Source organism: Apteryx rowi, unplaced genomic scaffold (genome assembly GCF_003343035.1).
Source record: "Apteryx rowi isolate R43461 unplaced genomic scaffold, aptRow1 scaffold_6, whole genome shotgun sequence".
NCBI classification, from domain to species: Eukaryota; Metazoa; Chordata; class Aves; order Apterygiformes; family Apterygidae; genus Apteryx; species Apteryx rowi.
In genome coordinates this window covers 3423108-3438188 of record NW_020450871.1, presented here as the reverse complement: position 1 = coordinate 3438188, position 15081 = coordinate 3423108, and the positions used below count along the sequence as shown (strand labels likewise).

Here is a 15081-nt window from a genome sequence, read left to right as displayed (position 1 = left end):
TATTCCATACCAGAAACACAGTTACTTTGGCACTAGAGCATGAAAACCTAACAGCAAGAAAGCAAGGAAGATAGCACAATTTTACTCTAACCTCATTGTCATCTTTCAGTTGTTTATCCAAATTTCACTTGCAAACATCAGGATGAAAAGAAACAGTTCAACAGCAGCAGCCTGAATGGGTGTTGCATTCACTTCAGAAGATCTGCATGCAGGAATAGTTTGCCAGCATCAATGCAGTGCAAGCTGGCAGGACTGGAAAGTTACAAATTAAGTGTGCCTTCATCAGTGACCTGCTAAGAACAGACCTACTGAGCTGCTAAAATATTTTTAGTTCAACCAATTCCTGCCTTTTTTGGTTCCTCTTGCTCTTCCAGTTTATCCAGTTGTGCACTTTTCCACTCCCTCTTACTGCCATGTAGTTTTTCAAGTTTGGCTCCAATTACCACTTGTTTCTGCTGCTGAAGTGTTCAGATTTACAGCATTAGCACAACTGAGCAGCATTACTGCTGCTCATAGGACGGCTAACTGTTGTATGTAGCAAGCTATCTTCCAACTGAAGAGATATTTATATGGAGGGAGACTACTTTTTTTTTTTTTTTAAAAAAAAGACAACTTCATTCACCATAAAGATGGATGTACTCACCAGCTGGTACTCACTCCGGCGGCTAAAGGCTTCTTTGATTCCCGAGTCCCTCCACAGCGCGCTCAGTGCAGGTACATACAACTGGAAGGTGGCAGGCTCGATAGGCATTCCAGCTTTATTCTCAAATGCCATCAAAAACATTCCATGCTTCTCATTCTCGGTGTACTGCCAAGGGATCCCCAGTTTATCCCGTGCATCAACCAGAACCCTGCAGCCCTAAAGAATGATTCAGATAAGAAAGTCAACGTTAAAAATATTAAACTGTAAAAGAACAAAGTCTCAGAGGTACTTGAAACTCACTTTTTTGGCACTATTCTGGTGAGACCRAACTCAGGAGGGGGTCATCAATATTGTTTATTGCAACACCTTCACCAAAAATAACATAGAAAGCTTACTTATGTAAGAAACCTAGTCACAATATATTTCTGATGGAAAAAAATATTGGCAGCAAAACAAAGACTGTTAGAAATAGATAAAAATAAAGATAAACATCAAATACATAAGAAAAGTGTCTGGGAACTAACGTATGACCCTGCCCTCATAGCTGTAGTTTTAAAAGTAACCCCATGCCTGAAACTGTGCAAGATATAATTCCATATTTTTCTTTGCATTTGGATTTTAGATATCAATAATGATACACTGGCTTTCTCAAGAATTAGATGACCAAAGACCATTAAAAAAACACTATTAAAAAAACATACAGTATATTCCAGTGAAATAAAGTAATTGATTTGTGGGATCTGTCTCAGCATCCAGAATTGAGGAAACRTACTAACTTTCAGCGCAATATGCATCTGTGAATTAGTTAAGCCTTTAGGTAAAAAAAAAAAAGTTAGCAATATCAAACTAAGATGATCCTAGAAGCATCTTGATGTAAAGAATGATTTTGACATGATCCACTTGGACTCCATAAACCACAGTTTACGAAAACAAAGCTATACAACTTTGCAGGGTTGAAAATTTGCTCTAAATAAGCATCTTCTGTTGAAGCACCTTCAGTTAAATGGTTACCTCCTGTGCTGAATAGTTTCAGATAGGCAATAGTTATTTCTCAGCAGCAAGCACCATCTTAATAATGGATACAATGTGCCCTTGTGGCCAAGAAGGCCAATGGTATCCTGGGCTGCATCAGGAAGAGTGTTGCCAGCAGGTCGAGGGAGGTGATTCTCCCCCTCTACTCAGCCCTGGTGAGGCCACATCTGGAGTACTGCGTCCAGTTCTGGGCTCCCCAGTACAAGAGGGATGTGGCACTACTGGAGCAAGTCCAGCGAAGGGCTACAAAGATGATKAGGGGACTGGAGCATCTCTCTTTAGAGGAAAGGCTGAGAGAGCTTGGCCTGTTTAGCTTGGAGAAGAGAAGGCTGAGAGGAGATCTTATCAACGTGTACAAGTATCTGAAGGGAGGGTGTCGAGAGGATGGGGCCAGACTCTTTTCAGTGGTGCCGAGCGACAGGACGCGAGGCAATGGGCACAAACTGAAACACAGACACTTCCATCTTAACATGAGGAAAAACTTTTTCACTGTGAGGGTGACAGAGCACTGGAACAGGTTGCCCCGAGAGGTGGTGGAGTCTCCTTCTCTGGAGATATTCAAAACGCGCCTGGATGCAATCCTGTGCAATGTGCTCTAGGTGACCCTGCTGAGCAGGGGGGTTGGACTAGATGATCTCCAGAGGTCCCTTCCAACCTCAGCAATTCTGTGATTCTGTGATTCTGTGATACMTCTGTTAATGGCAGCTTAGCCTCTCAAGCACCACCTAATTCACAAGTAAAATCTGCAGGCTACATTAAACTACTTTTCTCATTTGTTGATCTTTTGGTTTAACCATTTATGAAAACAATAAAACAAAAAATAGAACTGAAGTTCTTTTCCACAGCTATTCACCTGAACCTCCAGATCACAGGACTAATTTTGGGGGCATATTTTAAGCCATCAAAATTGCAAGTATGTCCCTAAAGTGCAGTTTCCCCAAAACGTAAATATTTACAATTTGTCAATGATTATTACTTTCTTTCTATAATGATGCATAGAATATGTTTCCATGATACCCTGAAAAGACTAAAATTGAACATTTACAAACTGAAGTAAATGAAATACCAGACAGAACTATTCAGTACTCTCTGCTCTGCTGGACTGGGCAGAAGCCCATCCTCATGCCAAGTCACAGAGTCTAGCCCTTTACCAGTAGCCAGTAGATCTCCTTTATTTGACTAGTGTCAACAAATATAAACACAAGGAAAAAAACAAACAACTTACAAGGTTATCCCTCCGAACTGCAGATGTCTGCGCTACATCTCATGACTTTACCATCGTGGGTGGAATTCAAAGTCAGTGTCACCCCCCACCCCACAGGGAACTTAAACATTAGGTTTTTCCAAAACATTGCAGTAACAGAGACTGAAGGAACATTGCTATTTCTGGCTATGTAAATGGCAAGGCTGCTTCTCACTGGTGAGAAGTAGCATTTATTAAAAGAAAGGGTTAAGTGGACCATTCTCCTGGGCTGGCCGAACACGCCGCAGCCCTCCAGCCCACCTCCAGCCCACACACGCCAGCTCCAACCTCTCACCTGCTTCAGTTCCCGGCTCTAAAGCCATCTCCCTCCCATTTAACCTCTAGCTTTTCTGCCTTGCAGCTCTGCAACTGATTTAACTCTTAACCGTCTTGCCACCACTGCACTCCCTTAAGAGCTTCTCCAATGAACGATGCCAAGATCACATAATTCCCATTAAGATAAACTGGTACTTGGACATCAAACTCTGTACATTTCTCCATACTGTCACTCTGCTTTTACTGCTTCCACTGGGGATATTAAGGATCTCTAGAGACTGTTGTTAAGGAAAGTTTCATCATTTGTTTGGAGAAAACCACAGAACAGGATTTCAATAAAGGGCGTAGTGACAGCTCCAGTCCCAGAATAGTCACTTATCTGCTGGTTACAGCTCCTTGGAAATGCAGGTTTGAACCTCCCTCAGACAAGACAAGGAACTAAACTTAGACCTTACACGAATGTTTTAACTGCCATAAGGTTAACCATGGGGAGCGCACGAGCATCAATGTCTTCCTTGGACTGTTTCAGAGAAAGAAATGGTTGCCGCTAAACCACGTTCAAGGCCTGATCTGGCAAAAATAGGCAGATTCAAATGTAGAGGCATCAGCATTAGCCCGGCCAAAACAGAGGCATATCTAGACACACACAGAAGAACAATTTTAAACAAAGTAGGAAATGGGTTAGTAATGTCCGACGTATATCCAAAGCAAAAACAGCCCTCACAATCAGAATATGTAGAAGAGACCAACTTTGAAATATATATGTAGGAGATCATGAGACACAGCTTTACACCAAAACCAACATAACCAATGTTTCTTCTGGCCCAGCTCTTGGCAGTCAAAAATATTTGTGACTAAGCAAGATCCTGAATAAAGCAAATCCAGACTTAACATTTCTCCATCTTTGCACAACAGTTCTATAAATGCCACAAGCAGATGTCGGAAGGACGAGAAGAAACAGAAATCACTGAATTTAGATGTCACGTATCACCACTCTCATTTCAGAATTACTTGTAACCTTGCTTTTCGGCTGCCACATCGAGAATTTGACAATTCTTGCCCCATTCCGAGTAGGAATTAATGAGCAGTATGAGCTGCCAGAGGAATGGAGCTCTTTTTCTGGAAACACATTCAAAATGCTTTGCAGATTTCTCCCATAGGAAACAAAGGGAAAATCTGTAATTTTTCGTCTTACAAGGCCACCAAACAGATACCAGTATTTTTAAACTGGATGTAAAATTTGGCAGAAGCCAGGTACCCCAAGGGTCATTTTTCTTGAATTCCATATCATCATGAAGTGAGTCTGTACGAAGTAGAGAATATGTTTATGAACAGGAAGAGTCAAGACTATATTCTGAAATAGTGGGTATGAACACTTTCTACTTGCTTTTTACTGTTTCCCAATACTTCCAAAGTGAATCAAGTCACAGTTCCAATTAGCATCAAAAAGACAGTAACTGAGGTGTTCGAGTGGCTTCTTCTGACTGTGGAAAGGCTTAGCACGAAGGAGGGAAACAGGAGGGTTTAACTAAAAGCCACAGTTTTGCTGAAGCAAAAGATCCAGGCTTTTAAGAATCCTCCTTGGCATTCCCTCTGAAGAAGCCAAAAACACACTAAATCAACTGACCTAAAGTCTAAAAATAAGACTCACCAAATGCACAGAATTTATTACAGCTAGCATCCCAGGAAGCTTAAGTTTATTAACACTAAAGCACACCCTTCCTCACCTCCCCCCAAAAAGTCTCCTGAAGGGTAACGGCAGTCAAAGTGAGGGAAGCTCAGAGACAACCACTGATAATTACCACTGCGCTTCTGGGTTTTCTGTAATGGCTTACCAGATGACATCCTTTTAGGAAGACAAAGGTATTAAAGTGATTTAGAGAGTGAAAAAATAAGGACTGTCATGGGACACGGCCAGTTTTCTCCATAGGCAAAACTGCTTAAAAGTTTGTATGTGCTGCTGATGCCTAGAAGTAAAGATTGCATTTAGAAGATTAAATTTAGTTAAAATTCCCAGAATTTCCACCTATTGTAGAATAAATAGAATAGTTTAATACATTTAATAATAAAATATATCAAAATCAAAGCTAGACTCTGACATCACAGGTACAAATAAAAAAATACCAAGTCCTATTGGACAGACAACCCTCCCTCCCACACACTAACGGTGATGGTAACACTAGACCACTTTCAGTAGTGTGCATTTCACAGTAAACATTCCCAACACTGTTACGCCATGTTTCTTCTGATTTTCTACTACTAAAAAAACTACCGATTCACTTCTTCACTCAGAAGACTGAATATCACCAATTACTATTACCAAATTGGAACACGGGAAAAAAAACGTAGAAAGAACTTTTGATATGAAATAAGTTTCTGACCAGTTCAACTGATCTATGGGCTTTGTGCAGCAGTCAAAACAGTGTTCAGAAATGGCACAGGTGGAAAAACTTAAGCTTTATAGATAAGGATAGTGTCAAGTATTAGAAAATGGCAAAAAAGCAGCATACTGGAAGATCAGCATCAGTTAGTGAGGAAAACAGGACATTCTCTGTTCTGTTCTTTTCCTAATAATTTTTAACATATTCATGTCACCATATAAATCCTGGGCATGTAAATAACCTGAATGGAGACAGGGTACAACTAGAAAAGGAGTAAAAAAGTATGACACATGTGATCCAACTAATGAAGTATCTTCTATACAAGCAGGCATTAAATAGAGCAAGAATGCCACAGCTTGGAAAGAGACAAATAAGGAGCAATGTATCAGAGATCCATAGAAATTATAAAATGCATAGAGAAGCTGAAATGAAAAAATCATTCCTTTTTTCCCCTCGCTACACAAGTATTAGTAGAATAGCAACACAGTTATCAAGCAGACTGTTAAAACAAAAGGTTTTTTTTCCCCCTACACACCCCACAGTGAGAAAAACTCATTTACATAGGATGTTGGCCAAAAGTATAAACAGACTCGAAAAACAATCAAGACAAATTCATGGAAGAAAGGTCCAAAAAGGCTTATTAAATTACATTCCAGTTATAACCTCTGGCTGAAGAAGTTTCCGAAACCAAAGGATGCCAATAAGTGGAAGAGTATACCAAAGGAAAGTATCACATTGCCCTGTTCTCCTACTCTTTCCCTATGTTGGAGGAAAACACAAGATCCCTGGCCTGACGCAGCACAGCTGTTGCATACTAAGCAGAGTACTTGCTACTCACTAGCAGTATGAAGGTTTTATGGGCACGTGCACAAGTTTTCATTTCTAGAACTCACTAAAATATATTTTGTCTCCTCTGCTTTTGAGAGTGTTCTAGCTTTGGAAAAAAAATCAAGCTTGTTTTGCATTTTTTAAATAATAATTCTGGTGTTAATGATACTTTCCTTTAAATATCTGTATTTCAACAAAGCTGATTTTGTTGGAGTTATTAGAAAGGCGACCACCAGCTAATTTCACTTAAAGCCAGTAATGAGTGCCGATTCATGAAAAGAAGTGTTTGACTACAGTATTTAAAGAACAGTTTGGTAACAGAAAATCTTACATCAGTAGTTATTACACAAAACACAGCATTCATATTTTATATCATTCACATACTCCAACAGTTGAAGGTTTCATTATCCCAAAGATAATCGTAAAAATCCCACATCCTTTGCCAGATGAACTAACTCAAAGGCTGCACGAAAATAACACAGCTAAGCAGCAAACAGACAGCAGAAACAGTAGGTTTGAGGGACACAAGCACATAAGCAAGGGTAGGTTCTTCCAGGCACAAACTGACAATCAAATAGGCAAAAGATTTGATTATTCTAGCAAAGTGTCTAGGGATAACTCGCAGAACTACTTATATCAAGTAGAACAATCTCCTACATTGAACCTTCTCAAGATCATTTTAAGGAAAAACTACTTTGTATGCAACCAGAGACAAGAGTAGATATTACATATGAAGTGATTTGCTTTTACCATTAAATACACTGTTCAGCCTCATACCAAAGTCCTAGTTGTCCAGCATCCCTATCACTTACGTATACTGTTATTACARGAGAAAGTGCTGAGAAAAAGTAGCCACCTCATTGCTTAATACTGGATCAGGGGACTCCAAATCAGAGCTAATAGGCAATACTGTCATTTCCTGTGGCTGTAAACCAACACTAACACTGCAGTCAACAGGGAGATATTTAAATGCATTTGCTACTGTGTGTTATTCCTTAGCGTTGCTGACAAGAAATCAGCAAAGTCTGGGAGACCGTAATTCAGAGACCAACATAAATCAAGGGTGCTCCCACCTTGGTAAGACATTTCTAATACATCCTTTGTGCAGTGGAACAGTATTAAGTCACGCAGCTGAATGAGCACATGGTTTCAGCTGGACTGGCAAGTCTCTCTGCACCAAAAGAAACTCCAACAGCTTCATGATCACCAGTGCCAATGCAAGAGGAGAAGCAGAATCTCACAGCCATAGATGGATGGGACTAGTCCCTTCAGCAGCAATGCTTGCTGGCAAATAAACATGATAAAATGTAACCTATGTGTATTTTTAGAATGTCTCCTAACATTCTGAAAAAGACATTTTAAAATACAAGTTTTAAAGATGAAGTTTAGTGTTTGTAAATAAAGTATCACACACTTTTTTCAAATTCCACCTGGAACCCTGGGAAGGTGGTGATCACTACTAATAAAGTTAACAGGAAGCCAATCAGATTTTTACTGTCATAAAAGCATTAAGAGGGTCTTTATTTGATCCACCTCCTTCAAATGTTATAATCAAGTAGCAGCAAAGAACACGATGCCATTAAGGATGAGGTCTCATGTACAGAGCAGTCAGTTCAGCAGCTAGGTACCACCAAAAGGAGCATCTTTTCTGGTTCCACCCTCTCCTGTTATATGGCTTTGTCATTTCTCTGAGCCCATGAGTCAATCCAGTGAACAAATCGCCACCAAAAACCTAGTTACTTAAGTAAAAACTAGTTTCTGCCACCTATATTAGTTCACTGTAAGATGAGACAGGCACAAGGGTAAGGGTGGGATCAGCAGCACTTAGCCAACAAAAAGGTTCGACAGTTGTGCATATACTTTCACCTTTCATATATTCCGATACCACCCAGGTGAGAGCAGGGTAAACAGTAAAGATGACTTACCTTGCAGCCCAACATACAAAACAAAAAAGTGTGAACAAAGGAAAAGTGTCATTTACTTAGTCCACAGGAACACAAACATTAAGAAACATTTGGTTTAGCCACTGAATCTCTGAACTGGTAACAGCAGAGATGTCTGCTTGTCTGGGAACTCTGAAAAGAGTCCTTGTCTGACCAAATCCAGCAAGATGACGATAAATGCAGCAGAAGAAAAATAATCTCACTACAAGCTTTACTTACAGCAAGGCACAAAGTAGGGAGACAAGCAAACTCACAGGAGACAACTGGTGGAGTCCGTAAAGACAGTCCTAAGTGAACTATTTCAGAATTACATTAGCAGGTTTTCCATTTCCTGGAGTTATCATACTAATGTCTAGCTCAATTATTTTGTGCTCTCAGCAATGCTGAGATATATTCGTCCCATATATTCATCAGGTTTTGAAGGACAACGTCATACTGCCCTCCTAGCAGACTGCCCCGGTATCAAGCAGACGTGCTTAGAAAGCATCTTCCCTTCATCCAGAACAGAGGGGTCTTCAGTTCTAGGACAAGACCAGTTCTTCACCCTCAAGACAGGAGGGGGGGGGGGGAAAAAAGCGAGTGAAGGAAATTCATTTGGAAATTCCACAGCATATTCTTTCTTCCTCTTGCTTTTCCTCTTTTTCTAATTTGTATTGATCTTACTTTTTAAAATAAAATGTGCGCTAGTTTGCCTTTGCTCCAAAGTTTTTTTGCAAGCATTTCTAGTCACATAATTAGAAAATTTCCTTGCCAGTATGGCTTCCAAATTAGTTATAGAAATACATGTATATTCAACCAATTGAATATATAGCAACCTCCCAAATTTAGTCACGCAAGTGACTAAAGTTTTGTCTGGAAAACAAAAGTACATCTATAGTCTCCAGGGACTAACTCATGTTCTGCAAGAATAGTGACTACATCACAAGAGCCCTGTAAGCTCCATTTTGGAAAAAAGAATGAATATTTATCACTCACTATTGACCACTACTTCTCCTCTACTATCCACCATGATGAAGACAGATTGCTCTCTTCTAGCCCAATCAAGAGACACCCAAATGTGAAGAGACTACCAAAGCTGACAGAATTTAGATTTAAGACACACAAAATACACCAAATGGAAATTACTAAATTTCATTGATTGTATGAACCTGGAATAGAAAGACAAACAAGACTTAAAGCTTTTATTGTTTTGTTTTTAAATGATTTTGTGAACACTAGTTTTCATACAAAAAAAGAAAAGCACAGAGTGAAGATGACCAGATTTAAATACTAGTTCTCTCATGGAGCCTTCGTACTTAAACATTAAATTTAATGGGAAAAAAGCTCCTCATTAGCTGCAGTTTCTTGCCATTCCTTTTAAAAGGAGCTGTCTCAGTGGAAGAGAGTGATATTGTCCTGTGACAAACTACTCAAGTACAGCCATATTCCAGCGCTGTAGTAACAGATTGACTGTTATTATTATCAGCTCCTAATGGGTTACTGAATTCATCTGTATGCAAACCCAGGGAAATGCAGAGTCAAGTCAATTTAAACAGTAGCTAGAATTGACATAATGGAAAGACATATTCCCCCTACATTTTTAAGCTATCAGAAGAAATGTGTTTGCATTACAAAGGATTGCCTAAGTAATGTGGTCACTTAAGTGTAGCTTGCAACCCAGTACAGTGATACTCTTTTCCAACTGCTGAGTCTGTCTGTTCTCCAGATCRAAGCCCACGGGTTACAAATGAGTTATCTCTCCCCCCGCCCCCAATTCCACAAGGTACATCTATGTTATAGTCAGAGAGAGTAAACACAATATAAGCACAATCAAGGTATACAGACTACCAGCAGCACTGAAACAGCAGCTGTTGGGGTTTCAGTACTGGCTGCAGAAGTCCAAAGTTCTTCTTAAAATGGACTTCAGCACAGGCTAGTCATTTTGCCAGGCTTTGCTGTTACTCATACTCAAGCCATCAAGAGAAATGCTTTCAGGTATGCCCAGGTGTATTGCAATTACACTCAACCATCCTGTAGATATATCCTCAGGGAGTTCTCATGTTCAAAAATCTTAGTTTCCTCCCCCCCCCCCCCCATTCAGAGTCCACAAATGAAGTTACACATTTCCTGCACAGTCCTTTCCTCTGTAATTCCAGGCTTTTCAATTCTATAGTCAGTCACCATGATTCAGGTCACAGACAACAAGAAAACACTCACAGTTGTACTCAAACCTCGAGCTGGACTTATTAATTACGACATGGACATRAGCACTACCAAAAAAAGCCTGAACAGATTATTCTCCAGGCTTTTCAGAGCTGATTTTTCCCCTCTTCAGATTGAAATCTCCCAAACATGCTGGTGCAGGTACCACTCTGGTGCTTGCAGACTGCTTTGTTTGCTTATGCAGCTAAACCAGGGTTGTTCTTTTTTTTTTTTTCAAGCAGCATTTTATTCTCATACTTAAAACAACCAAAATCATTTAGAAAAGGAACATCAGAGCTGCAATTCATCAAGTCCCTAAGCTCTTGAACTGTTATCAAAGGAAGCAAGTAGCAGCCCCTCCCCATCAATTTTGGATGGCATCAAAAGACTACTCCTTCAGCTACTGTTAGGAGGTATCAAAATGCTCAGGTAATAACATTAGCCATTTCTTAGATTTGAAGCTTTAGGTACATAGTTTTCCCGGTTTCTGCATAAAACCAGAGCCATCATCAATTCGCACTGCAGCGGCTAGCCCTGTCCTGTCCGCTTTCCATTTCCAGGTGGGTGTGCTAAAGCCATGAAGGCTGTGTACTCATACCAGAACATTAACACTACTGCTTTTCACTTCAACCATCAAAAAGTCCCAAAGAGTTACTTTGAAACTTAGCCTTGATTAACAAGCAAAACCCTAGTTAACCGATGACTATTTACCTTAAACCAAAGCAAAACTAATGTATTTGAAGACTGCCCCACAAATGCCAGAAAAAGCTAGCAAGGCCCTGAACCATCACCTGCACTAAATGGAAAAGTAAATTCTGGATCACAGATTTACTTAGTTTCAGCATTTTGTTTTTAACTAGGGTTTCCCAAAGTGGGGGATGAGAAATGGAGAGAAGGGGGCAAGGAAAACTCAAGATTAACAAGATACCAGAAAAGTATGAAGCTGCAAATTCAAAAGAAAGTATAAGCTGACACTAAGATCAATTCATATGTATTTCCAAAAAGGTTTCAGGTTCTCTTCTCCGAACCGGTTCATTTGGTTTCCATAAGCTGTATAGCCTGCCCAAATACTATTGCAATAAGCACTTCAGAAATACCAAGTACTGCTGAGAGAATAGTAACCCTCTCTCATTCAGAGAGAAGTTTAGTCATGGTTGGAAAACGAAAATTGACCATTTAATCCCAGAGRTTTACACTGCATTTCTAGCTCAGATCTCAGTGTTGTAGAGGCTTAACAAAACCATTATTTGACAGTGCTGAGAACTATATGGAAAAAAGGGGCTAAGGGTGCTGGCAGCTGTACTTCGCAAGGTCACGTAGATTTATACACTATTGTATATGACCATTTTTATTTGATGTTGGTCACATACTGTATTATAAAAGTTCATCTTCCACCCTTTCTTATAAGTTGGATATATGATTAAGACAGCACACACAATGTTTAAGTGATCTCTGTTCCATTTAGTGTTAATGGGTGGTCATTTCAGCCTGAATTTTCTGATAAACTGAAAACAACCTGTTTTCCAAATACATTATTATAGAAAGAACGGCCATGAGATTCAACTGGCAATTTATGTTGTCAAAGCAGCAAAATTAATGTTTTTCTACAGAAAAATTGTTAGCACAAAGAAAGCGTTATGCCATACAATTACCCTATGCTACATGCACTAGCAACATCACTGTTTTTCGCAATCTGTCTTATTTGATTTCTCCCTGATGATAYGGCAGAATTCTGAGGTGTTATCGCATTTCTTTCAGATGGGCAAAAGGCAAACGAAACATGTTCTGTCTACCTTCTCCCCACACTCCAGTCTTGGACCTCCTTCCCACCAGAAAATGCATTTGGTTTCCTTTGTTTGCTCTCCCCCTTCTGCATACTCCTTCCACAGCGACCATTCCTAAAGCCACTCCCCAAAACCTATGGGTGAAGAATAAACTGTGTGCTTATGGGCAAGAGCCCATTCCCCGCCATCCAAGATCAATAAGAAAAGGAAGAGTCTGACAGATACTGTCCACATACCTAGAAGGATAGCCTGACATAACAGCTCCCAAATATTGATCTACAAGGCCATAACTCCCTTCAAAATAGCCAATCAAATTTAAGTTTGATGACTAGGATGCTTGAAAACGTGTTCAGCTGACCACAGTCCAAGAAATGTTGTAACTATTGGTCTTGAAACCAGAACTCCAGGCTGCTATCTTGAAGATCTGGATTCTTGAACACCTGGATTCTAGTCCAAGTTCTGCAAATTTGCCCAAAGTCATCCAGCAGACAAGTGCTTCAAGTGCATACCTCGGTCTCCCCTCCTACAAGATGGTGATGCAGATACTTGCTTTCCTTTCCAAAGCACAGTAAATTCTACTGCTGAAAGCTCTATACCTTCTGCATATGTAAAATATTGTGATATTTTACCATAGCAAAATTACTTATGCAAATCATAACAAAAAGTCTTATCAGATTTTTCTGTTGTCACAAATCACTTCTTTAAAGCCCTCTGCTATCACTTTAAATCAGTAGTGGTACCAAATGCATAAACAGCAGTACCAAAATAAACATTAAGACCTTTAAGATAAGACTCCTTATTTCTAGGTGTTTAGATAAAACCTGTAACACTCTTCTTGCTGAAGAATCTCTTGAATGAAAGAGAAGCTTTTGAGCTTCAACATTCTTACAGTTAATGGGCACCTAATACACTACATTTTCAATTTTTTTCCTGCCTGAAAGGTCCATCCCTTAAGGAACCTGCAGCCATAGGATTTTTCTTCCTTTTCTTTTCACTCATTTCACTCATTTTGGCATGATTTCATCTTTTGCAATGCTCCTGAAAATGGACTAAAAATGGAAAAGAAAACTAGTCAACAATTTTCCTATTCTCTTCTAACAGAAGCAAAAGTTTTTGATGGAATAATGGAATTATTAAAAACAAGAACGAGTTTTTTTGTGTGTGTACTTATAAAGCACATATAAAGCTTCTATTCAAAACAAATCTGAAAATTCAGAAGTAACTCCTGTTACCCTCGACTTGCACACTTTCCTTTAATTTTCTATGAAATCTCACACAGCCTCACAAATCCATGTCCATATAAGAGTGGAGACAGTCCTACAGAATAATACAGGCAGGAAAAAAAACCTGTCTGTAGTAGCTCTTCCAGAGAGAGGTTATGAAGCTGAAGAGAGAGAGATTTTTAAGTGAGCTTTTTATGCATCTTCAGGGATTTTCTGAAATATGATCACTTCTCCTAACTGCACTAGGCATCAAAACTTGTTTCCCAACAAGAAATAACATTTGTCAAGGCCGGTTTTCCTCAGCTGCCTGTAGATTGAGGYTCTACCTGCAGACTCTATCAGCAGCCTTTATGTTCTCCAGTCACTAAATAAACACAACACAGCCAGCGCTACAGTGCCTGCACAAGCACTGAACAAAACTTTTCCACAAAGGTACCAAAGCAAAGTTCTTTCGGCCTCAGAGCTACGCTTGATAACATCCTGCGCTACCCAGCTCTAACGACATAGGCTYTCTTGCTTGTAAAGATTTACCAAGTAATAACTATTTACTGCTACAACATATGCATATGGGGAATCTCTTTCTCATCCCATCTCGAGGTACACGTACTCGGGGCACTTCGCAGAGGCATGGAAATTCCTTCTAATGCTGAAGTCTCTCCAGTCCCGACTCAGAGGATGCTCTCATAATGTTTTTTTTCCAGAGCGCAGGCCACACCTATATCCTCTTTCCTCTGGGCTTCCACAAAGCTTTTCTCAATCCCTCGCGCAGGGAAGTTTCCTTTGAAGCTCTTCCTCCAGCCCTTCTCGCGGACAACGCAGACGCGCTGCGGGGGCCCGCGGGGGTGGGAAGGAAGCGCACCCCCCCCCCCACCGCCGCCCCCGCGGCACCTGCGCCGCCGCCGCCGCCCCCTCCCCAACGAGAGGGCGCGGCCCAGCGACCCCGCGGAGCCGCCGCCCGGCCGCGATGCGCCTGTCAGCGGCCGCCCCGACGGCTGCGGGCCGGGGCGGCCACGGCGCGGGCCTCACCTTGAGGATGTTCTCGTAGATGGTGGCGCGGAACTCCAGCAGCGCCTTCTGGTCGAACTCGCGGCCGTGGATGATCCGCATCTGCTTGAGGAAGGTGGACTTGCCGCTCTCACCGGCGCCCAGCAGCAGGATCTTGACGAGGCGGCGCACGGCCCGCCTCTCCCGGGCCAGCATCGCGTCGATCTCCCGGCTCCGCCGCCGCGCCTCCCGCTCCGCGTCGCGGCTCCGCTCCTTGCCCTCCCGCCGCGGCTGGTCCCCGCCGCGGCCGGCGGCCTCGGCCGGCAGCAGGCAGCGGCTCAGGGTGCGCACCACGCCGGACATGGCGGCCGCGGGACGGCAGGAGCGCTCACAACGCCGCCGAGACCCCAGCCAGCTCCGGCAGCATCGGGCGGAGGCCGCCGAGACGCTGCGACCCGGGCGGAGGAGGAGGAGGCGGAGCAGCCGCGGCCGGGGGCTAAGGGCCGGGCCCGCCCATTCCCCTCTCCCCGCTCGGCGGGGCGACGCTGCGCCGGGGCGGGGTG

At 41.7% G+C, this 15081-nt stretch overlaps 1 protein-coding gene across 2 annotated transcripts in view; it reads right to left on the bottom strand.

Annotated features, from left to right (window-relative positions):
* GNA12 (G protein subunit alpha 12) overlaps positions 1-15075 on the bottom strand; it is a 47520-nt gene extending 32445 nt beyond the window's left edge. For both annotated transcript variants that reach the window (XM_026083063.1, XM_026083064.1), the window contains exons 1-2: positions 14561-15075; positions 644-859 (exon numbers count right to left, since the gene is read on the bottom strand). In XM_026083063.1, the coding sequence (XP_025938848.1) occupies positions 644-859; positions 14561-14881 (537 nt within the window). In that variant the 5' untranslated portion in view covers positions 14882-15075. The remainder of the gene's footprint in view (positions 1-643; positions 860-14560) is intronic.
* Positions 15076-15081: the final 6 nt, after the last annotated feature.